The sequence below is a fragment of the Bombina bombina genome, chromosome 4 (assembly GCF_027579735.1).
Source record: "Bombina bombina isolate aBomBom1 chromosome 4, aBomBom1.pri, whole genome shotgun sequence".
In the NCBI taxonomy this organism is placed as follows: Eukaryota; Metazoa; Chordata; class Amphibia; order Anura; family Bombinatoridae; genus Bombina; species Bombina bombina.
This window is the reverse complement of record NC_069502.1, coordinates 807,673,063-807,699,835: the sequence shown is the minus strand read 5'-3', so window position 1 is coordinate 807,699,835 and position 26,773 is coordinate 807,673,063. Positions and strand designations below refer to the sequence as shown.

The window sequence follows — 26,773 nt, the reverse complement described above, 5'->3', positions numbered from 1 at the left end:
ACACATCTCGAATCCTCAGGAGATAGCGGATAGTTTTGCTCTATATTATGCACAATTATATGATGGAGAAAAAACGGCACATACTGATCACACTAAGCAAATGACGTGCAAATTCTTAGATAACGCGAAACTCAAAATCATAGATGACAAGGTTAGGGATGAAATGAATGCGAAGGTATCTGCCAGGGAGGTACTTAATGCGATCAAATATCTGAAACCTGGGAAGGCAGCCGGTCCGGATGGCTTCCCAGGAGAGTATTACCAACTTTTTAAAACAACCTTAATCCCACACATAGTGACACTCTGCAATGACATATTACAAGGCAAGGAAATCCCAGACGAAATTCTTCAAGCTAAGATAGTGGTGATTCCTAAACCGGGAAGAAATCCAAAATTGGGCCAAAATTATAGACCCATATCACTAATCAACCAAGATATAAAGATATTCACGAAAATCTTAGCAAACCGGCTTAATGTACATTTACCTGGCCTGGTTCATCCAGATCAGGTGGGATTTATCCAGGATAGGGAAGCCCCAGACAATACTAGACGTATGATCTCCCTGGTGGATTACCTGAACAAAACACGGACGCCTTCTCTGGTCCTATCTTTGGACGCGGAGAAGGCGTTCGATAGGATAGACTGGGACTTTATGTTTGCGGTGTTAGATCGACTGGGATTTAGGGGCCCATTTATACAGGCTATTAGAAGCTTATATTCACACCCCACTGCACACATCAGAGCAGCAGGCTATCAATCCAAACGTATTAACATTCGGAACGGGACAAGGCAGGGCTGTCCGCTGTCACCACTCTTGTTTGCGCTCTGCATAGAGCCGCTGGCAGCGACAATCCGACTGGCTTCGGAGGTACATGGCGTTAAGATAGGAGGGGAAGAATTCAAAATATCTCTGTTTGCGGACAATGTCCTCCTCACCTTGACAAGACCGTTGACATCCCTCCCTCATTTATATCAAATTCTCCAAGACTACTCGGACATTTCAGGATATAAAATCAACTTAGACAAGAGTGAGGCACTACCTATCGCACTTCCAAATCACACTTAAAAGTTAATTGACACTAATTTTGCACTTAAATGGGTAAGATAGGCACTAAAGTACCTAGGAATTAAACTATCAAGTGATGTGACAGACCTATATAAATTGAATTATGTTCCTCTGTACAAAACAATCAGACGAGAGATAAAAACATGGAAAACCTGTGGTTTCTCGTGGTATGGTCGATTATCGGCTGTTAAAATGAACACCCTCCCAAGACTTCTATACCTATTTAGGACCTTGCCAATCAAAATCCCTTTGCTAGACCTCAATAAACTCCAAACGGACTTGATAGGCTTTATAAGGGGCAGTAAGACAGCTAGAATTCCTTCCCACACACTGCTTCGCCACAGACAACTGGGAGGGGTAGGGGTTCCCAATCTCGTAAATTATTACCAGGCGGCGAGACTAGCGCAAACCACATTACTAGGCAAAAGGCCAAACAACCTTAGATGGTTACAAATAGAAACATTGATGGCAGGTTACAGACACCCAGATGATATTCTTTGGGAGAAACCGGGACATATTACTAATAGAACACAGGCTTCTAAACTAACAGGGGAGATGATGGCACTATGGAACTCACTATCTTCTTCTCTAAAATTACTGTCTACAGATTCACTAAAAAGACCAATTAGGACTCTTATGCATCAAGACTTCCACAGTCAGATGGGAAAATGGGAAAATAAAGGACTTTATAGAGTTGCGAACTTCTTACATAACGGTAAAATAGTTACATTCCAACAACTCCAAGACAAATTACAACCAGAAAAGCTACATTGGTTTTTATATTTACAGATGGCATCTGCCGTATCAAGAGCTATAACTCGCAACCCCAGACAACCCACGACAGTGCTAGAAGGCTACACTAGCTCCAGCGCTAGACACAAAAAACTTATTTCTAACATATACATCTCAATACAGATGGCCAAAAACACCTCTAAGACACCATTAATGGAAAAATGGGAATCAGATACAAATAAAATCCAATCCAAAGAGGAATGGGAAATGACCTTCTATAATGCGGGGAGGGGTCTGATCAGTGCAGACTTTAAAGAGAATTGTATTAAGACCACCTTCAGATGGTATCTCACACCAGTAATTACATCACACTATAACCAGAAGGGCAACAAAAATTGCTACAGAGGATGTATTGAGACGGGGACTTACATACACATGTGGTGGGAATGCCCCCAGATACAACTGATATGGTCTAGGCTATCAGCACTACTAAGTGATGTTCTGGATGAAAATATAAACTTAACAATATCCCAAGCGTTATTAAATGAACAAGTTAAACCCTTTAACAAAGCCATCAACACATTAATACATACAATATGCACAGCTACAAGGATATGGGTGGCCAGACATTGGAAGACAGGGACCCCCACATGGGAAGAAATAATAGAGAAGATCAAAGCCACATATAAGTTGTCCGAATCAGTCTCCTTTATACAAGCAACTCATGACCAATTTCTAAAGATCTGGAACTACTGGATCCTGAAGGGGTATTAAGACATTACTGATAAAGAACTAGAACATACAAATGTTACAAGACACAGACACTAATTTAAAGTTACAAGAGGACATAGGACACTGACTGTTTATGAGAAACCCTTGTATGACTAGGAGGGGGGCTTCCTCCCTGGATCTACGAAAGAAGATTGATTGAGACAGGCAAGTTATAGTTAAAGTTTATGTTTTGTTTTATTGTTTAATAGTTATTGTTATTATTTACAGTTGGGGAGGTAAGAGGTTTCATTTATGTATTAGAGAGCTATAGAGGGAGGGAGATGATTGTACTGCTACAAAAACTTTTCAGCCTCTTGAATGAGGTACACCCCTCTCGCTTCTGGATGCCATAATAATATATGCAGATGCAAGGACATACAGAATATTCTGGTTGAAGCTGCGCTAAAATACTATTTTCACAATGTTGACATCACATGAACTCAAGCTTACTAGACAAGGAACTGAAAATTTCTCTTTAAAAAGGTGGGAAGGACGAGGGATCTTACCTGAATAAATAATATGTGATGTAAGTTTTATATGTTCTGCAATAATAAAAATAATTTCAACTAAACACAGGCCGAATTCTAACCAAGGCCTGACAAAAAGAATGAACATCTGGTACATCCGCCAGGCGCTTGTGCAATAAAATAGATAAAGCAGAAATTTGACCCTTCAGGGTACTAGCAGATAAACCTTTCTCCAAACCCTCCTGGAGAAAAGACAAAATCCTAGGAATCCTAACTCTACTCCACGAATAGCCATTGGATTCACACCAATACAAATATGTATGCCAAATCTTATAATAAATCATCCTAGTCAGAGGAATACAAGCCTGAATCATAGTCTCAATGACTGGCTCAGAAAAACCACGCGTTCAATCTCCAAGCAGTCAGCTTCAGAGAAACGAGATTTGGATGAAGGAAGGGACCCTGCAGAAGCAGGTCCCTCCTTAATAGAAGAAGCCAAGGTGGAAGGGAAGACATCTCCACCAGATCTGCATACCAGATTCTGTGAGGCCACGCCGGAGCAATGAGAATCACAGATGCCCTCTCTTGTTTGACCCGAGCAATGACCCGAGGAAAAAGAGCAAACGAAGGGAACACATATGCCAGACTGAAAGTCCAAGGAACTGCCAGAGCATCTATCAGAACAACCTGAAGATCCTTTGACCTCGACCCGTACCTCGGGAGCTTGGCCTTCTGACGAGATGCCATGAGATCGAACTCCGGCTGCCCCCAACTGAGAATCAAGCTGGAAAATACCTCTGGATGAAGTTCCCACTCCCCTGGATGAAAAGTCTGTCTGCATAAAAAATCCGCTTCCCAATTGTCCACCCCTGGAATATGGATAGCAGATAGACAACAGTTGTGAATCTCCGCCCACTGAATAATCTTGGCTACCTCTGTCATGGCCAATGAACTCAAAGTTCCTCCCTGATGTTTGATGTAAGCCACTGACGTTATGTTGTCCGACTGAAACCTAATAAACTGGGTTGAAGCTAGCTGAGGCCAGGCTAGAAAACCATTAAAAATTGCTCTCAGTTCCAAAACATTTATTGGAAGAACCGACTACTCTCGAGTCGATAGACCCTGATCCCTTAATGAACCCCAGACAGCACCCCAGCCCAGCAAACTGGAATCCGTGGTTACAATCACCAAGGCAGGTCTGCGAAAGCAAGTTCCCTGAGAGAGAAAATGGAATGATGTCCATGACTGAAACCATCAGACCAATAACCTCCATGCACTGAGCCACTGACGGCTGAGGAAGGGACTGAAGAGCAAGACACGTATTGAAAATCTTTGAGTTTCTTGCTTCTGTCAGAAAATTTTTCATCTCTAGAGAATCTATAATGGTCCCCAAAAATACCACTCTTGCAGCTGGAATTAAGGAACTTTTTCCTAAATTCACCTTCCAACCATGGGAGCGCAGAAAAGACAACAACTCCGTGTGGGAGTTTGCTAGTTGAAAAGATGGAGCCTGAACTAGAATGTCGTCCAGATAAGGAGCCACTGCAACACCCTTCAATCGAAGCACCGCCAACAATGTTCCCAGGACCTTTGTAGTTCTTCCTTTTGGTCTGGCAACAGCTCCAAGAATTTTTTCAAACTAAAAATGCTTGTCTAGAAATGCAAATCTTAGGAACCTGTGATGATACCTGTGAATGGGAATATGCAGATACACATTCTTTAGATCCACTGTGGTCATGAACTGACCTTCCTGACCCAAAGGAAGAATGGAACGAATAGTTTCCATCTTGAAAGACGGAACCCTGAGAAACTTGTTTACACTCTTGAGATCTAAAATAGGTCTGAAAGTTCCCTCCTTTTTGGGAACGACGAAGAGATTGGAATAAAAACCCAGACCCTGTTCCTGAACAGGAACTATCACTCCCATGTTAGAAAGATTCTGAATACAATGTAAGGATGCCTCTCCTTTTATCTGGTTTACAGATAACCTGGAGAGAAGAAACCTGCCTCTGAGAGGAAAATTCTTGAACTCAAGTTTGTAACCCAGGGACACGATATCTATCACCCAGGGATCCTGAACATCTTGAACCCAAGCTTGAGCGAGAAAGAGAGAGTCTGCCCCCCACAAGATCCATTCCCAGATTGGGGGCAGACCCTTCATGCTGATTTTGAGTCAGCAACAGGCTTCCTGGACTGCTTCCCCTTATTCCAAGACTGATTTGACTTCAGAGATGGTTTAGACTGTTCCTGCTTGGAGGAAGAAGAGGAAGATTTACCAGAGAAGTTACGAAAGGAACGAAAATTACTCTGCCGACCCTTCTGTTTATTTATTTTATCCTGAGGAAGAGAATGCCCCTTCCCTCCCGTAATATCAGAAATAATCTCAAACAAACGTGGCCCAAACAAGGTCTTACCCTTGTAAGGCATAGACAAAAGCTTCTTTTAGAGAACACATCCGCAGACCAGGATTTTAAACATAAAGCTATGCAAGCTAAAATGGCAAAACCAGAAATTTTAGTTCCCAACTTGATGACCTGTAGAGAAGCATCTGCAATAAAGAAATTAGCCAACTTCAAAGCCTTGATTCTATCTTGAATTTCTGCAAGAGGAGTATCTTGCTGAATAGAATCAGAAAATTAATCAAACCAATATGCCGTAGCACTAGTAACTGTAGCAATACATGCAGCCGGTTGCCATTGATACCCCTGGTGAACATAAATCTTTTTAAGCAAAGCTTCCAACCTTTTGGTCAGAGTGGAAACTGCTCCCTCCACCTTAGGAACCATCTGCCAAGATTCCTTATTATTATTATCGGTTATTATCGGTTATTTGTAGAGAGCCAACAGATTCCTTAATAGAATCAGTAATAGGAAACATCTTCCTAAAAATTGGAGAAGGGGGAAAAGAAATCCCAGGCTTCTCCCATTCTTGTGCAATAATATCTGAAACACGATCTGGTATAGGAAAAACTTCCACAAAGGAAGGGACATCAAAAAATGTATTACGCTTACTAGATTTCTTAGGAATAACCATGACTGACGCCTCAGAGTCATCCAAGGTAGCCATAACCTCCTTGAGTAACAAACCGAGGTGCTCCAGCTTAAACCTAAAGGAAACAACTTCAGGTTCAGAAGAAGTATTTACACTATCAGAATCTGAGATCTCACCCTCAGATGCTACTGAAGTATTTTCCTCCTCAGACTTATGAGAAGAAACACTAGACACAATTGCAACAGAATCAGAAACCTTATACATCCTCTTGCACTTCCCCTGTAACATAGGAAAAGCAGACAAAGCCTCAGATACTGCCGAAGAAATATGGGTAGCCATATCCTGCAAGGAAAAAAACAACCTGAGACGAAACACAGGGCACTGCAGAAGATTGGGACGTGTGAGGAGAAAGCTGCGGATTAGCCTGAACAGGAGACTCCTGAACAATATCCGCACTAGCAATGTAGGCTAAGAATCAAAAAAGTCTATCCTTGTAATGTAATGTTCTCTCAATACAAGAGGAACAAAAAGGGATAAGAGGCTCAACATTAGTATTTAAACATAGAGAACAAGCAACAGCTTGCAGGGCCTCTTGGTCCATCTTATTCCAAAGGAAATCAATAAAAAATTCTAAGTTTAAATCAGAATTTTAATGAAACAAAAAACGTTACTGTCCCTTTAAATTAAAAAAAAAATTAAACTAGAAAATCCTTAAATAAATTGCACAATGAATCTTGCAGCAACAATTTTTCACAAAATAAATGCAAAAAGAGACACAAATGTTATAGTCCCTGAAAATCAGACAGAAACTTAAATATAAACAGAGCAACAGACCAACAAAAAAACCACAGGCAACCTCCACACCTCAGCAAGCTCTGCTGAGATGCCTACCTGACCTCCTTGCTGCTGGAAACAAAGTCAGCAAATGATCCGGACCCCCATACCGCCGCACCGGAGAGAACACTGAACCACCTCTGAGGAGCTATGCAACAGAGCTGCAACATCCAGGAACAACAGGAAACAGCTAAAAAGGGCTCAAAAACGTCCTTGCTATCTCAGATAAGCCCACCTATTGTGGGCGTGGCCTAACAAACCTCCCGGTATCCATTAATACACAAACAAAAAACATGAACACCAAAGTGAAAACATAATAAACTGAGCCAAACATCCCCAGTGCCTGCAAAACTACCATACAATAAACCGTTAACCTAGAAGGATGATTGTATATTTAGACAAAATTAACTGTCAAAGTGCCAAATTCTCCTATATCAAAACAGGGAAAGAAATAGGCACTCAAAAATCGGTCCGGCAGCAGGACAGCTCACTTGGTATAAGAGGGGCTTCCTATCTCACATGGACCTGTGGAAAAAAGAAAAGGCTGAGTAAACTTACTCAAACTTTCAACCAAGGGCAGAATGAAATTACTTGGGAGGCCCAGTGGGGATTATATCGCACAAGTTCCCAAATGCTTAAAAGTCACCACTTGCTCTACTGAAGAGACTGACATGGACTACGGCTAAACCCCAAAGAAAACCAGAGCAAACTTGCTCTGCTTAAAAAATAACAAACTCTTGATTGAAGAATCAGACACCTAACTTTATCCCTCCTTGCAACTGATACAAGCAAAGAGAATGACTGGGGATTGTGGGTAGGATGAGTGGTATTTAACAGCTTTTGCTGTGGTGCTCCTTGCCTCCTCCTGCTGGTCAGGAGTGATATTCCCAACAGTAATTAAGAAGATCCGCAGACTCACAGTGTCATTAGAATGAAAAAAAAAAGAAAAAAAAGTAGATTGTCCCGTTAATATTTGGGACATATTGACATTGATCAATAACATCAAAAATGTAATTTTATTAGATTTGTTATGTTAAATATTTACAATATACTGCAAATTTGAAGGTATGAGTATGAAGCATACACACCCAAAACATATTTCAAAACTTAAAGGGACAGTCTAGGCCAAAATAAACTTTCATGATTCAGATAGAGCATGTAATTTTAAACAATTTTCCAATTTACTTTTATCACCAATTTTGCTTTGTTCTCTTGGTATTCTTAGTTGAAAGCTTAACCTAGGAGGTTCATATGCTAATTTCTTAGACCTTGAAGCCCACCTCTTTCAGATTGCATTTTAACAGTTTTTCACCACTAGAGGGTGTTAGTTCACATATTTCATATAGATAACACTGTGCTCTTGCACGTGAATTAATCTGGGAGCAGGCACTGATTGGCTAGACTGCAAGTCTGTCAAAAGAACTGAAAAAAGGGGCAGTTTGCAGAGGCTTAGATACAAGATAATCACAGAGTTTAAAATTATATTATTATAACTGTGATGGTTATGCAAAACTGGGAAATGGGTAATAAAAGGGATTATCTATCTTTTAAAACAATAAAAATTCTGGTGTAGACTGTCCCTTTAAAGGAACATTCCAGCCAAAATTAGAATCCACATGGATGCATTTCAGTTTTGAATAGAATAATTTTTGTCATATACATGTATTAGCAAAAGTGCTTCTAATAAAAGTTATAGCCGTTTCAAAGGTGTATTTAATTATGCACCGTGCACCAGCATTTTAAACACAGCACTTGTTCAGAGAGCCTAAAGGTGCTTTTATTATCTGGTAATGACTCAATTTGTTAATTGCTGACATGATACAAGCCCTGCAGGTGCTCTGAGCAACTGCAGTATTTAAAGGGACACTGAACCCAAATTTTTTCTTTCGTGATTCAGAAAGAGCATGCAATTTTAAGCAACTTTCTAATTTACTCCTATTATCATTTTTTCTTTGTTCTCTTGCTATCTTTATTTGAAAAAGAAGGCATTTAAGCTTTTTTTTATTCAGAACTCTGGACAGCACTTTTTTATTGGTGGATTAATTTATCCACCAATCAGCAAGGACAACCCAGGTTGGTCACCAAAAATGGGCCGGCATCTAAACTTACATTCTTGCATTTCAAATAAAGATACTAAAAGAATGAAGAAAATTTGATAATAGGAGTAAATTAGAAAGTTGCTTAAAATTTAATGCTCTATCTGAATCACGAAAGAAAAAATTTGGTTTCAGTGTCCCTTTAAAATGCTGGTGCACTGAGAATATATAGCTATGCTTCACATGCACGAGCAGAGACAAATGCTAACACTAAAACTGTGATAACTTTTACTATAGGTAATTTTGCCAATACATGTATATTGCTAATATGTTTCAATTCAAAGATGCAGTTAATCTATATGCTTTTAAATTTTGACCGGAATGTCCTTTTAAATTTACATATAATAGTCTGTAGATTAAATAATGTTCCACTACTGTCATCGTATTAAAAGGATAATTACAGTATATTGCAAGGTACCAGATGCCAATTTATTAATAGCCAAAATGTCTGAGTTCACAATAAAATAAGAGTTTTCAGAATACCATTTAATGAACTAGAAGTGGGATAGAGAGTGCACGTGTGTGTATCATTTACATGAATCAGAGCGTGAAGAAAAAATCAGTTATCCCCAAGCCTGGAAAGGATCCTGCCAGGTGTCAGAGTTATAGACCTATCTCATTGATAAACCAGGATCTCAAGATTCTAACAAAATTATTGGCAAACAGACTCCAGACAATACTTCCCTGACTGATCCATCCTGATCAGGTGGGTTTCATCAGGGGTAGGGAAGCCCCGGATATCCATTAATACACAAACAAAAAACATGAACACCAAAGTGAAAACATAATAAACTGAGCCAAACATCCCCAGTGCCTGCAAAACTGCCATACAATAAACCGTTAACCTAGAAGGATGATTGTATATTTAGACAGAATTAACTGTCAAAGTGCCAAATTCTCCTATATCAAAACAGGGAAAGAAATAGGCACTTACCTCAAAAATCGGTCCGGCAGCAGGACAGCTCACTTGGTATAAGAGGGGCTTCCTATCTCACATGGACCTGTGGAAAAAAGAAAAGGCTGAGTAAACTTACTCAAACTTTCAACCAAGGGCAGAATGAAATTACTTGGGAGGCCCAGTGGGGATTATATCGCACAAGTTCCCAAATGCTTAAAAGTCACCACTTGCTCTACTGAAGAGACTGACATGGACTACGGCTAAACCCCAAAGAAAACCAGAGCAAACTTGCTCTGCTTAAAAAATAACAAACTCTTGATTGAAGAATCAGACACCTAACTTTATCCCTCCTTGCAACTGATACAAGCAAAGAAAATGACTGGGGATTGTGGGTAGGATGAGTGGTATTTAACAGCTTTTGCTGTGGTGCTCTTTGCCTCCTCCTGCTGGTCAGGAGTGATATTCCCAACAGTAATTAAGAAGATCCGCGGACTCACAGTGTCATTAGAATGAAAAAAAAAGAAAAAAAAGTAGATTGTCCCGTTAATATTTGGGACATATTGACATTGATCAATAACATCAAAAATGTAATTTTATTAGATTTGTTATGTTAAATATTTACAATATACTGCAAATTTGAAGGTATGAGTATGAAGCATACACACCCAAAACATATTTCAAAACTTAAAGGGACAGTCTAGGCCAAAATAAACTTTCATGATTCAGATAGAGCATGTAATTTTAAACAATTTTCCAATTTACTTTTATCACCAATTTTGCTTTGTTCTCTTGGTATTCTTAGTTGAAAGCTTAACCTAGGAGGTTCATATGCTAATTTCTTAGACCTTGAAGCCCACCTCTTTCAGATTGCATTTTAACAGTTTTTCACCACTAGAGGGTGTTAGTTCACATATTTCATATAGATAACACTGTGCTCTTGCACGTGAATTAATCTGGGAGCAGGCACTGATTGGCTAGACTGCAAGTCTGTCAAAAGAACTGAAAAAAGGGGCAGTTTGCAGAGGCTTAGATACAAGATAATCACAGAGTTTAAAATTATATTATTATAACTGTGATGGTTATGCAAAACTGGGAAATGGGTAATAAAAAGGGATTATCTATCTTTTAAAACAATAAAAATTCTGGTGTAGACTGTCCCTTTAAAGGAACATTCCAGCCAAAATTAGAATCCACATGGATGCATTTCAGTTTTGAATAGAATAATTTTTGTCATATACATGTATTAGCAAAAGTGCTTCTAATAAAAGTTATAGCCGTTTCAAAGGTGTATTTAATTATGCACCGTGCACCAGCATTTTAAACACAGCACTTGTTCAGAGAGCCTAAAGGTGCTTTTATTATCTGGTAATGACTCAATTTGTTAATTGCTGACATGATACAAGCCCTGCAGGTGCTCTGAGCAACTGCAGTATTTAAAGGGACACTGAACCCAAATTTTTTCTTTCGTGATTCAGAAAGAGCATGCAATTTTAAGCAACTTTCTAATTTACTCCTATTATCATTTTTTCTTTGTTCTCTTGCTATCTTTATTTGAAAAAGAAGGCATTTAAGCTTTTTTTTATTCAGAACTCTGGACAGCACTTTTTTATTGGTGGATTAATTTATCCACCAATCAGCAAGGACAACCCAGGTTGGTCACCAAAAATGGGCCGGCATCTAAACTTACATTCTTGCATTTCAAATAAAGATACTAAAAGAATGAAGAAAATTTGATAATAGGAGTAAATTAGAAAGTTGCTTAAAATTTAATGCTCTATCTGAATCACGAAAGAAAAAATTTGGTTTCAGTGTCCCTTTAAAATGCTGGTGCACTGAGAATATATAGCTATGCTTCACATGCACGAGCAGAGACAAATGCTAACACTAAAACTGTGATAACTTTTACTATAGGTAATTTTGCCAATACATGTATATTGCTAATATGTTTCAATTCAAAGATGCAGTTAATCTATATGCTTTTAAATTTTGACCGGAATGTCCTTTTAAATTTACATATAATAGTCTGTAGATTAAATAATGTTCCACTACTGTCATCGTATTAAAAGGATAATTACAGTATATTGCAAGGTACCAGATGCCAATTTATTAATAGCCAAAATGTCTGAGTTCACAATAAAATAAGAGTTTTCAGAATACCATTTAATGAACTAGAAGTGGGATAGAGAGTGCACGTGTGTGTATCATTTACATGAATCAGAGCGTGAAGAAAAAATCAGTTATCCCCAAGCCTGGAAAGGATCCTGCCAGGTGTCAGAGTTATAGACCTATCTCATTGATAAACCAGGATCTCAAGATTCTAACAAAATTATTGGCAAACAGACTCCAGACAATACTTCCCTGACTGATCCATCCTGATCAGGTGGGTTTCATCAGGGGTAGGGAAGCCCCGGATAATGTCCGTAGAATAGACTTAACAGAATACCTGAAAAGACAGGGGACGCCTTCTCTGCTCCTCTCTCTGGATGCGGAGAAGGCGTTCAACCGTATAGACTGGAACTACATGTTTCAGACACTCTCTACAATAGGATTCAGTGGCCCATTCATAAAAGCACTAAAGGGGATATATTCGACCCCAAAAGCCACTGTTAGGGCAGCGGGATATTTATCCAGGACCATAGACATAAAAAACGGAACAAGACAGGGATGCCCCTATCGCCACTCCTATTTGCCTTGTGCATCGAACCACTGGCGGCATCCATTAGAAACGCTGATGATATCAAAGGGATGATGGTTGACAACTCAGAATATAAACGCTCGCTTTTTGCGGATGATATTCTATTGACTCTGACAGACCCATTATATTCCTTGACTAACCTTTAACGGTTTCTACAAGACTTTGCGAAGGTGTCAGGGTATAAGGTGAATATTGACAAATGTGAGGCCTTACCATTGACACTACCCTCCCACGCTAAAAAATTAATTGAAGTCAACTTTGATATAAAATGGGTTAAGGACCCTCTTACTTATTTAGGGGTCAAACTCTCAGACACATATGATAGTTTATATAAACTGAATTACATCCCACTCTATAGTTCCATTAGGCGAGACTTAAAATCCTGGAAAAAGGGAACCTTTTCATGGTATGGTCGCCTATCATCCATAAAAATAAATGTACTCCCGAGGATATTATACCTCTTTAGAGCACTCCCGAATAAAATTCCTCCCCTAGAACTCCAAAAATTACAATCAGACCTCGTCTCTTTTTTGAGAGGTGAGGGGAAAGCAAGAATAGCTTCACAAACATTAACTAGACATCGACGTTTGGGAGGAGTGGGTGTACCGAATTTACAGGATTATTATTTAGCAGCTAGAATAGCCCAAGCTTCACTCCTTCATAATCCAATACAGGAGGTTATCTGGACAAAATTTGAGACGGATATTATGGGATTAGATAACACAGACGACCCCTTATGGAATTTTGGGAAAGCTTCAGTTCACACTGGCCTTAGACTATCCTCAACATTAGATACCATATCACATTGGAGACAGTTAACCAAATACTCAGAACTACTTCCTCCGGGGACATGGATCAAACCGATCAGACACTTGCTACCAAAGGAAACACACAGATTAGTGAGTAAGTGGGCTAACAAAGGGTTATAAAGGGTTGCAGACTTTATCACTCAGTCTCAGATAGTCTCATTTAATAACCTACAGGAAAAAATACACCCACACAAATTACGCTGGTTCCTATACCTTCAAATCTCCTCAGCCCTTAACAAATATGAAATATCCTGAGGGAAACATCCACCTACAGTTCTAGAAAGAATGTGCTTGAACCCGAACAGAGAAAAGCAACTTATTTCTAAATTATATATAGCAATTCAGGACATACATCATACCCATAAATCACCTATAGCATTAAAATGGGAAGAGGATGGGGTTGACCAGCTTACAAAAAATGAATGGGACCAGATATGCTTTGACTCTTGCAGAGGCCTCATTAGTGCAGACCTCAGAGAAAACTCTATAAAAAAACAACAACATTTAGGTGGCACCTTACGCCCCTGAGAACATCACACTATTCTCTCAATAAATCTAAACTATGTTACAGAGGGTGTGGGGAACAGGGGTCCTACAGACATATGTGGTAGGACTATGGTCCCATTAAAAATATCTGGCAACAGATTAATGATCTCCTTAGTAGGGTTTTAGATGAAAGGATATTTCTAACAATCGCTCAAGCACTTTTGAATAGACAGATTCCGAATCTGAACTCTGCAATTAATAAGTTCATTAAAATAATTTGCACAGCTACTAGAGTTTGCATAGCGAGGCATTGGAAGGAAGGACCTCCAGCTTGGAGAGAAGTCCTAGATAAGATTCAGGATATTTATACTATCTCTGAAAGGGTGGCTTGGATACAAGGGGACACGGAACAATTTAACAAAATATGGTTCTATTGGATAATGCACAATTCATCAGATGACAGGTAGTTGGCACCACAAATAGGGGACCTAAATAGTAAACTTACTTACTCTGAAAAACTGGATATGATTAAGCTAAATGAGGATTTCAGACGAGGTTGTAGACGAAAATAATTTAAAACACAAACATTATTTATTTTATTTTGGGTATTATGATTTTGTTTATTCATAAAGTTTATTACATGTTCTTGTTTGACAATTAATATATATATAAAATGTTTCTGTAACACTGGGACAATGTACCTATTGTTATCAGGATGTATAGAATGATGTATAACTGCTTTATGGAAACAAATAAAATAATTTCAACATAAAATTATAAATATATACGTAAAAATAAAGATTACAAAGCTGTTTCTCTGCTGGTCTTTCACATGTATTATAGATGGTTTAAGTACAATGCCCCTTTAACTCACAATATACAGACAGGACATACAGATGGGCAGATCATATAGTGCTGTGGGATTTATTTTATGCTCCTACAAAGTGCTACTGATATATCTGCAGCTGATCACATGACAATAGTAATGATTATACTCCAGCAGATATGAATGAGAGCAGCTGTATAGGGCTTAGGTGTCATGTGATTAGAATAAACAAACTCTACAAATGTGACAACAGTCCGTGAGTATCAGACTATATTGTACTGTGACACAGTGTGTGATTGAGGTGACACCTTAACTGTTGATATAATCTACAGTACTTACAAGCAATAAGCTATAAAAACCAGGCAATACCTCATAAACAGAAGACACGTCACACATGTGCACTTACCTTCACTGTCACACACGTGCACTTACCTTCATTGTCACTGTCACACATTTCCTGCATTGGAGCTTCCAGCTGACACGTTACACTCAGATCTTCTGTTTTAACATCTACGTCAGTATTAATGTCACCTGTCAGAACATTTATTGCAGACAATATTTCATGGTTTAGGATTTTATTTCACCCCAAAAGCAACTAATGTTTAACACAGTAATGGGTACTTAATTGCCATACACTTAAAGGGAGAGTCTACTTTTATATTAATACACTTTTTATCTCTGTGATCACCTTGTTTCTAAGCCTATGTAAATGTTCCCCTCATCTCAGTTTTTCGCAATCATGCATTTCAGCCAATTAGTGCTGCTTCTGCATAAATTATCATTCTACACAGGATTGAGCACAATGTTATCTATATGACACACAAACTAGCACTGTATGGCTGTAAAATGCTAATAAAAAGGCACAGAGATAAGAGGGGATTAGAAACAGGTAAACTGAGATTATAAAGTATATTAATATAACAATGTTATCCATATGGCACACATGAACTAGCACTGTATTGCTGTGAAAGGCTAATAAAAGGCACCAAGATAAGAGGTGGCTGGCAGTGGCTTACAGGTAAATTGAGGTTATAAAGTATATTAATATAACAATGTTGGTTATGCAAAGCTAGGGAATGAGTAGTAAAGGCATTATCTGTCTTTTTGAAAGAAAAAACATAATTTGAGTCCACGGATCATCTTATTTACTGTTGGGAATATCACTCCTGACTAGCAGGAGGAGGAAAAGAGCACCACAGCAGAAGCTGTTAAATACCACTCCCCCTACCCACAATCCCCAGTCATTCGACCAAAGGGAAAGGAGAAAGGAAGTAATCTAAGGTGCAGAGGTGCCTGAAGTTTATAGAAAAGCAAACTGTCTGAGAAACAGGGCGGGCCGTGGACTCACCGTGTCAAGAAAGAAAGAAATTTATCAGGTAAGAAAAAATGATGTTTTCTTTCTAATGACATGGTGAGTCCACGGATCATCTTAATTACTGTTGGGAACCAATACTCAAGCTAGAGGACATGGATGATAAGGGAGGGACAAGACAGTTAACCTAAACAGAAGGCACCACTGCTTGAAGAACCTTTCTCCCAAAAGAAGCCTCTGCTGAAGCAAAAGTATCAAATTTGTAAAATTTAGAAAAAGTATGCAAAGATGACTAAGTCGCAGCCTTGCAAAGCTGATCTACAGAAGCTCCATTTTTGAAAGCCCAAGAAGATGAAAAAGCCCTTGTGGAATGAGCCGAGATTCTCTCAGGAGGCTGCTGACCAGCAGTCTCATATGCCAAGCGAATAACACTTCTCAACCAACAAGAAAGAGAAGTAGCCGTAGCTTTCTTACCCTTACACTTCCCAGAAAAGACAACAAATAAGGAAGAAGACTGGCAAAAATCCTTAGTCGCCTGCAAATAATATTTCAATGCACAAACCACATCCAGGTTGTGCAACAAACGCTCCTTATGAGAAGGAATAGGACACAAAGAAGGAACAACAAGCTCTTGATTAATGTTCTTATCAGAAACAACCTTGGTAAGAAAACTTAAGGCAGTATGCAGAACTACCATACCAGAGTGAAAAATAAGAAAAGGCGGTTCATACTGTAAGGCTGAAAGCTCAGAAATTTTTCGAGCTGAAGAAATAGCCACCAACATCTTAATATGCAAAGAATGCATAGGTTCAAACGGAGCCTGTTGAAGAACTCTAAGAACCAAATTAAGACTCCAAGGTGGAGTAGTAGACTTAAACACAGGCCGAATTCTAACCAAGGCCTGACAAAAAGAATGAACATCTGGTACATCCGCCAGGGGCTTGTGCAATAAAATAGATAAAGCAGAAATTTGACCCTTCAGGGTACTAGCAGATAAACCTTTCTCCAAACCCTCCTGGAGAAAAGACAAAATCCTAGGAATCCTAACTCTACTCCACGAATAGCCATTGCATTCACACCAATACAAATATGTATGCCAAATCTTATAATAAATCATCCTAGTCAGAGGAATACAAGCCTGAATCATAGTCTCAATGACTGGCTCAAAAAAAAACACGCGTTCAATCTCCAAGCAGTCAGCTTCAAAGAAACGAGATTTGGATGAAGGAAGGGACCCTGCAGAAGCAGGTCCCTCCTTAATGGAAGAAGCCAAGGTGGAAGGGAAGACATCTCCACCAGATCTGCAAACCAGATTCTGTGAGGCCACGCCGGAGCAATGAGAATCACTGATGCCCTCTCTTGTTTGACCCAAGCAATGACCCGAGGAAAAAGAGCAAACGGAGGGAACACATATGCCAGACTGAAAGTCCAAGGAACTGCCAGAGCATCTATCAGAACAACCTGAAGATCCTTTGACCTCGAAACTGGGTTGAAGCTAGCTGAGGCCAGGCTAGAAGACCATTGAAAATTGCTCTCCGTTCCAAAACATTTATTGGAAGAACCGACTACTCTCGAGTCGATAGACCCTGATCCCTTAATAAACCCCAGACAGCTCCCCAACCCAGCAAACTGCAATCCGTGGTTACAATCACTAAGGCAGGTCTGCGAAAGCAAGTTCTCTGAGAGAGAAGATCCTGAGACAACCACCATGGAAGAGAATCTCTGGACATCTGATATAGAACAATCTTTGGAGAAAGATCCGCATAATCCCTGTTCCACTGCCTGAGCAAGCATAACTGCAGAGGTCTGATATGGAACCGAGCAAATGGAATGATGTCCATGACTGAAACCATCAGACCAATAACCTCCATGCACTGAGCCACTGACGGCTGAGGAAGGGACTGAAGAGCAAGACACGTATTGAAAATCTTTGAGTTTCTTGCTTCTGTCAGAAAATTTTTCATCTCTAGAGAATCTATAATGGTCCCCAAAAATACCTCTTGCAGCTGGAATTAAGGAACTTTTTCCTAAATTCACCTTCCAACCATGGGAGCGCAGAAAAGACAACAACTCTGTGTGGGAGTTTGCTAGTTGAAAAGATTGAGCCTGAACTAGAATGCCGTCCAGATAAGGAGCCACTGCAACACCCTTCAATCGAAGCACCGCCAACAATGTTCCCAGGACCTTTGAAAAAATTCTTGGAGCTGTTGCCAGACCAAAAGGAAGAACTACAAACTAAAAATGCTTGTCTAGAAATGCAAATCTTAGGAACCTGTGATGATCCCTGTGAATGGGAATATGCAGATGCACATTCTTTAGATCCACTGTGGTCATGAACTGACCTTCCTGAACCAAAGGAAGAATGGAACGAATAGTTTCCATCTTGAAAGACGGAACCCTGAGAAACTTGTTTACACTCTTGAGATCTAAAATAGGTCTGAAAGTTCCCTCCTTTTTGGGAACGACAAAGAGATTGGAGTAAAAACCCAGACCCTGTTCCTGAACAGGAACTATCACTCCCATGTCAGAAAGATTCTGAACACAATGTAAGGATGCCTCTCCTTTTATCTGGTTTACAGATAACCTGGAGAGAAGAAACCTGCCTCTGGGAGGAAAATACTTGAACTCCAGTTTGTAACCCTGGGACACGATATCTACCACCCAGGGATCCTGAACATCTCGAACCGAAGCTTGAGCGAGAAAGAGAGAGTCTGCCCCCCCACAAGATCCATTCCCAGATCGGGGGCAGACCCTTCATGCTGATTTTGAGTCAGCAACAGGCTTCCTGGACTGCTTCCCCTTATTCCAAGACTGATTTGACTTCCGAGATGGTTTGGACTGTTCCTGCTTGGAGGAAGAAGAGGAAGATTTACCAGAGAAGTTACGAAAGGAACGAAAATTACTCTGCCGACCCTTCTGTTTATTTATTTTATCCTGAGGACGAGAACGCCCCTTCCCTCCTGTAATATCAGAAATAATCTCAAACAAACGTGGCCCAAACAAGGTCTTACCCTTGAAACGGCATAGACAAAAGCTTAGACTTAGAGAACACATCCGCAGACCAGGATTTTAAACATAAAGCTATGCGAGCTAAAATGGCAAAACCAGAAATTTTAGTTCCCAACTTGATGACCTGTAGAGAAGCATCTGCAATAAATTAATTAGCCAACTTCAAAGCCTTGATTCTATCTTGAATTTTGGCAAGAGGAGTATCTTGCTGAATAGAATCAGAAAAGTAATCAAACCAATATGCCGCAGCACTAGTAATTGTAGCAATACATGCAGCCGGTTGCCATTGATACCCCTGGTGAACATAAATCTTTTTAAGTAAAGCTTCCAACCTTTTGGTCAGAGTGGAAACTGCTCCCTCCACCTTAGGAACCATCTGCCAAGATTCCTTATTATTATTATCGGTTATTTGTAGAGCGCCAACAGATTCCTTAATAGAATCAGTAATAGGAAACATCTTCCTAAAAATTGGAGAAGGGGGAAAAGAAATCCCAGGCTTCTCCCATTCTCGTGCAATAATATCTGAAACACGATCTGTTATAGGAAAAACTTCCACAAAGGGACATCAAAAAACGTATTACGCTTACTAGATTTCTTAGGAATAACCATGACTGACGCCTCAGAATCATCCAAGGTAGCCATAACCTCCTTGAGTAACAAACAGAGGTACTCCAGCTTAAACCTAAAGGAAACAACTTCAGGTTCAGAAGAAGGATTTACACTATCAGAATCCAAGATCTCACCCTCAGATGCTACTGAAGTATCTTCCTCCTCAGACTTATGAGAAGACACAATTGCAATAGAATCATGAACCTTATACTTCCTCTTGCACTTTCCCTGTAACATAGGAAAAGCAGACAAAGCCTCAGATACTGCCGAGGAAATATGGGTAGCCATATCCTGCAAGGAAAAACCAACCTGAGACGAAACACAGGGCACTGCAGAAGATTGGGACGTGTGAGGAGAAAGCTGCGGATTAGCCTGAAAAGGAGACTCCTGAACAATATCCGCACTAGCAATGTAGGCTCAGAATCAAAAAAGTCTATCCTTGTAATGTAATGTTCTCTCAATACAAGAGGAACAAAAAGGGATAGGAGGCTCAACATTAGTATTTAAACATAGAGAACAAGCAACAGCTTGCAGGGCCTCTTGGTCCATCTTATTCCAAAGGAAATCAATAAAAAATTCTAAGTTTAAATCAGAATTTTAATGAAACAAAAAACGTTACTGTCCCTTTAAATTAAAAAAAAAAATTTAAACTAGAAAATCCTTAAATAAATTGCACAATGAATCTTGCAGCAACAATTTTTCACAAAATAAATGCAAAAAGAGACACAAATGTTATAGTCCCTGAAAATCAGACAGAAACTTAAATATAAACAGAGCAACAGCCCCACAAAAAAACAACAGGCAACCTCCACACCTCAGCAAGCTCTGCTGAGATGCCTACCTGACCTCCTTGCTGCTGGAAACAAAGTCAGCAAATGATCCGGACCCCCATACAGCCGCACCGGCGAGAACACTGAACCACCTCTGAGGAGCTATGCAAAAGAGCTGCAACATCCAGGAACAACAGGAAACCGCTAAAAAGGGCACAAAAACGTCCTTGCTATCTCAGATAAGCCCACCTATTGTGGGCGTGGCCTAACAAACCTCCCGGTATCCATTAATACACAAACAAAAACATAATAAACTGAGCCAAACATCCCCAGTGCCTGCAAAACTGCCATACAATAAACCGTCAACCTAGAAGGCCTATTATATATTTAGACAGAATTAACTGTCAAAGTGCCAAATTCTCCTATATCAAAACAGGGAAAGAAATAGGCACTTACCTCAAAAATCGGTCCGGCAGCAGAACAGCTCACTTGGTATAAGAGGGGCTTCCTATCTCACATGGACCTGTGGAAAAACAAAATTTATGCTTACCTGATAAATTCATTTCTCCTGTAGTGTGGTCAGTCCACGGGTCATCATTACTTCTGGGATATTATCTCCTCCCCTACAGGAAGTGCAAGAGGATTCACCCAGCAGAGCTGCTATATAGCTCCTCCCCTCTACGTCACCTCCAGTCATTCGACCAAAGGACCAACGAGAAAGGAGAAGCCCAAGGGTGTAGTGGTGACTGGAGTATAATCCAAAAATTTTTTTAGCCTGCCATAAAAAACAGGGCGGGCCGTGGACTGACCACACTACAGGAGAAATGAATTTATCAGGTAAGCATAAATTTTGTTTTCTCCTGTTAAGTGTGGTCAGTCCACGGGTCATCATTACTTCTGGGATACCAATACCAAAGCAAAAGTACACGGATGACGGGAGGGACAGGCAGGCTCTTTATACGGAGGGAACCACTGCCTGAAGAACCTTTCTCCCAAAAACAGCCTCCGAAGAAGCAAAAGTGTAAAATTTGTAAAATTTGGAAAAAGTATGAAGAGAAGACCAAGTTGCAGCCTTGCAAATCTGTTCAACAGAAGCCTCATTCTTAAAGGCCCAAGTGGAAGCCACAGCTCTAGTAGAATGAGCTGTAATTCTTTCAGGAGGCTGCTGTCCAGCAGTCTCATAGGCTAATCGTATTATGCTACGAAGCCAAAAAGAGAGAGAGGTAGCCGAAGCTTTTTGACCTCTCCTCTGGCCAGAATAAACGACAAACAGGGAAGACGTTTGACGAAAATCCTTAGTTGCCTGTAGATAAAATTTCAGGGCACGGACTACATCTAGATTGTGTAGCAGACGTTCCTTCTTCGAGGAAGGATTAGGACACAAAGATGGAACAACAATCTCTTGATTGATATTCCTGTTAGTGACCACCTTAGGTAGGAACCCAGGTTTAGTACGCAGAACTACCTTGTCTGAATGAAAAATCAGATAAGGAGAATCACAATGTAAGGCAGATAACTCAGAGACTCTTCGAGCCGAAGAAATAGCCATTAAAAACAGAACTTTCCAAGATAACAACTTGATATCAATGGAATGAAGGGGTTCAAACGGAACACCCTGTAAAACATTAAGAACTAAGTTCAAACTCCATGGCGGAGCAACAGTTTTAAACACAGGCTTGATCCTAGCTAAAGCCTGACAAAAAGCTTGAACGTCCGGAACTTCTGACAGACGTTTGTGTAAAAGAATGGACAGAGCTGAGATCTGTCCCTTTAAGGAACTAGCAGATAAACCCTTTTCTAAACCTTCTTGTAGAAAAGACAATATCCTTGGAATCCTAACCTTACTCCATGAGTAACTCTTGGATTCGCACCAATATAAGTATTTACGCCATATTTTATGGTAAATCCTTCTGGTAACAGGCTTCCTAGCCTGTATTAAGGTATCAATAACTGGCTCAGAAAACCCACGTTTTGATAAAATCAAGCGTTCAATTTCCAAGCAGTCAGCTTCAGAGAAGTTAGATTTTGATGTTTGAATGGACCCTGGATCAGAAGGTCCTGTTTCAGAGGTAGAGACCAAGGCGGACAGGATGACATGTCCACTAGATCTGCATACCAAGTCCTGCGTGGCCATGCAGGTGCTATTAGAATCACTGATGCTCTCTCCTGTTTGATTCTGGCAATCAATCGAGGAAGCATCGGGAAGGGTGGAAACACATAAGCCATCTTGAAGGTCCAAGGTGCTGTCAGAGCATCTATCAGAACCGCTCCCGGATCCCTGGATCTGGACCCGTAGCGAGGAAGCTTGGCGTTCTGACGAGACGCCATGAGATCTATCTCTGGTTTGCCCCAACGTCGAAGTATTTGGGCAAAGACCTCCGGATGAAGTTCCCACTCCCCCGGATGAAAAGTCTGACGACTTAAGAAATCCGCCTCCCAGTTCTCCACTCCCGGGATGTGGATTGCAGACAGGTGGCAAGAGTGAGACTCTGCCCAGCGAATTATCTTTGATACTTCCATCATTGCTAGGGAGCTTCTTGTCCCTCCCTGATGGTTGATGTAAGCTACAGTCGTGATGTTGTCCGACTGAAACCTGATGAACCCCCGAGTTGTTAACTGGGGCCAAGCCAGAAGGGCATTGAGAACTGCTCTCAATTCCAGAATGTTTATTGGAAGGAGACTCTCCTCCTGATTCCATAGTCCCTGAGCCTTCAGAGAATTCCAGACAGCGCCCCAACCTAGTAGGCTGGTGTCTGTTGTTACAATTGTCCAGTCTGGCCTGCTGAATGGCATCCCCCTGGACAGATGTGGCCGATAAAGCCACCAAAGAAGAGAATTTCTGGTCTCTTGATTCAGATTCAGAGTGGGGGACAAATCTGAGTAATCCCCATTCCACTGACTTAGCATGCACAATTGCAGCGGTCTGAGATGTAGGCGTGCAAAGGGGACTATGTCCATTGCCGCTACCATTAATCCGATCACCTCCATGCATTGAGCTACTGACGGGTGTTGAATGGAATGAAGGACACGGCATGCATTTTGAAGCTTTGTTAACCTGTCTTCTGTCAGGTAAATCTTCATTTCTACAGAATCTATCAGAGTCCCCAAGAAGGGAACTCTTGTGAGTGGAAAGAGAGAACTCTTCTTTTCGTTCACCTTCCATCCATGCGACCTTAGAAATGCCAGTACTAACTCTGTATGAGACTTGGCAGTTTGAAAGCTTGAAGCTTGAATCAGAATGTCGTCTAGGTACGGAGCTACCGAAATTCCTCGCGGTCTTAGTACCGCCAGAAGAGTACCCAGAACCTTTGTGAAGATTCTTGGAGCCGTAGCCAATCCGAATGGAAGAGCTACAAACTGGTAATGCCTGTCTAGAAAGGCAAACCTTAGATACCGGTAATGATTTCTGTGAATCGGTATGTGAAGGTAAGCATCCTTTAAATCCACTGTGGTCATGTACTGACCCTCTTGGATCATGGGCAAAATTGTTCGAATAGTTTCCATCTTGAACGATGGAACTCTTAGGAATTTGTTTAGGATCTTTAAATCCAAGATTGGCCTGAAAGTTCCCTCTTTCTTGGGAACTACAAACAGATTTGAGTAAAACCCTTGTCCTTGTTCCGACCGCGGAACTGGATGGATCACTCCCATTAGTAAAAGATCTTGTACGCAGCGTAGAAACGCTTCCTTCTTTGTTTGGTTTGTTGACAACCTTGACAGATGAAATCTCCCTCTCGGGGGAGAGGATTTGAAGTCCAGAAGGTATCCCTGAGATATGATCTCTAACGCCCAGGGATCCTGAACATCTCTTGCCCAAGCCTGGGCGAAGAGAGAAGTCTGCCCCCCACTAGATCCGGTCCCGGATCGGGGGCCCTCGGTTCATGCTGTCTTAGGGGCAGCAGCAGGTTTCCTGGCCTGCTTGCCCTTGTTCCAGGACTGGTTAGGTTTCCAGCCTTGTCTGTAGCGAGCAACAGCTCCTTCCTGTTTTGGTGCAGAGGAAGTTGATGCTGCTCCTGCTTTGAAATTACGAAAGGAACGAAAATTAGACTGTCTAGCCTTAGCTTTGGCTTTGTCCTGAGGCAGGGCATGGCCTTTACCTCCTGTAATGTCAGCGATAATCTCTTTCAACCCGGGCCCGAATAAGGTCTGCCCTTTGAAAGGTATATTAAGCAATTTAGATTTAGAAGTAACATCAGCTGACCAGGATTTTAGCCACAGTGCTCTGCGTGCCTGAATGGCGAATCCGGAATTCTTAGCCGTAAGTTTAGTTAAATGTACTACGGCATCTGAAATAAATGAGTTAGCTAACTTAAGGGCTTTAAGTTTGTGTGTAATCTCATCTAGTGTAGATGATTCAAGTGTCTCTTCCAGAGACTCAAACCAAAATGCTGCTGCAGCCGTGACAGGCGCAATACATGCAAGAGGTTGCAATATAAAACCTTGTTGAACAAACATTTTCTTAAGGTAACCCTCTAATTTTTTATCCATTGGATCTGAAAAAGCACAGCTATCCTCCACCGGGATAGTGGTACGCTTAGCTAAAGTAGAAACTGCTCCCTCCACCTTAGGGACCGTTTGCCATAAGTCCCGTGTGGTGGCGTCTATTGGAAACATTTTTCTAAATATCGGAGGGGGTGAGAACGGCACACCGGGTCTATCCCTCTCCTTAGTAACAATTTCAGTAAGTCTCTTAGGTATAGGAAAAACATCAGTACTCGCCGGTACCGCAAAATATCTATCCAACCTACACATTTTCTCTGGTATTGCAACTGTGTTACAATCATTCAGAGCCGCTAATACCTCCCCTAGTAATACACGGAGGTTTTCCAGCTTAAATTTAAAATTTGAAATATCTGAATCCAGTCTGTTTGGATCAGAACCGTCCTCATGTTCTGCCACCTGTGACGCAGTGTCTGACATGGCCCTAATATTATCAGCGCACTCTGTTCTCACCCCAGAGTGATCACGCTTACCTCTCAGTTCTGGTAATTTAGCCAAAACTTCAGTCATAACAGTAGCCATATCCTGTAATGTGATTTGTAATGGCCGCCCAGATGTACTCGGCGCTACAATATCACGCACCTCCCGAGCGGGAGATGCAGGTACTGACACGTGAGGCGAGTTAGTCGGCATAACTCTCCCCTCGTTGTTTGGTGAAATATGTTCAATTTCTATTGGGCTCCACTTTGGCATTAGCACATATAGCACATGTATCTTCCACTGAATCAGACATGTTTAACACACTAGCAATTAACTTACAACTTGGAAATGCTTTTCAAGTATTTTACAATAATATGAAAACGAACTGTGCCTATAAGAAGCACAGAAAAAATTATGACAGTTGAAATAAATAAATTATAGCATCAAATCTTTGTAAGAAATATACAATTTTAGCAAAGGATTGTTCCCATTAGCAAAGGATAACTAACCCTGACAGCAGAAAAAATACACAAATAAACGTTTTTTATCACAGTCAACTACAATCTTCACAGCTCTGCTGTGAATGATTACCTCCCTCAAAACAAGCTTTGAAGATCCCTGAGTTCTGTAGAGATGAACCGGATCATGCAGGAAGAAAATGAACCTCTGACTGAGTTTTTTGATGCGTAGTAAAAGCGCCAAAAATGGCCCCTCCCCCTCACACATAACAGTGAGAGAGATCAGTAAACTGTTTAAATTTAAACAAAACTATTGCCAAGTGGAAAAAACAGTGCCCAAAACATTTTTTCACCCAGTACCTCAGAGAAATAAACGATTTTACATGCCAGCAAAAAAACGTTTAACCTCAATAAATTAATTGTTATTTAAAAACCTATTGCAAGTCCCTGCAAATTAGGTTAAGTCTATGCATACAGTATAAATCCAGTGAAGTACCATTCCCCAGAATACTGAAGTGTAAAATATACATACATGACAGCCTGATACCAGATACATCTACTGTATTTAAGGCTGAGTTTACATTATAACGGTATGGCAGGATTTTCTCATCAATTCCATGTCAGAAAATAATAAACTGCTACATACCTCTTTGCAGATTAATCTGCCCGCTGTCCCCTGATCTGAAGTTTACCTCTCCTCAGATGGCCGAGAAACAGCAATATGATCTTAACTACTCCGGCTAAAATCATAGAAAAAACTCAGGTAGATTCTTCTTCAAATTCTACCAGAGAATGAATAACACACTCCGGTGCTATTATAAAATAACAAACTTTTGATTGAAGGTAATAAACTAATTAAAATCACCACAGTCCTCTCACACATCCTATCTATTCGTTGGGTGCAAGAGAATGACTGGGGGTGACGTAGAGGGGAGGAGCTATATAGCAGCTCTGCTGGGTGAATCCTCTTGCACTTCCTGTAGGGGAGGAGATAACATCCCAGAAGTAATGATGACCCGTGGAC

The 26,773-nt window shown here is 40.6% G+C and overlaps 1 protein-coding gene across 1 annotated transcript in view; it reads right to left on the bottom strand.

Annotated features, from left to right (window-relative positions):
* The window catches only part of LOC128657890 (oocyte zinc finger protein XlCOF7.1-like), a 125,278-nt gene that overhangs the window by 69,433 nt on the left and 29,072 nt on the right, over positions 1-26,773 (bottom strand). Inside the window, exon 7 of the mRNA XM_053712318.1 lies at positions 15,104-15,202. Coding sequence (XP_053568293.1) covers positions 15,104-15,202 — 99 coding nt within the window. The remainder of the gene's footprint in view (positions 1-15,103; positions 15,203-26,773) is intronic.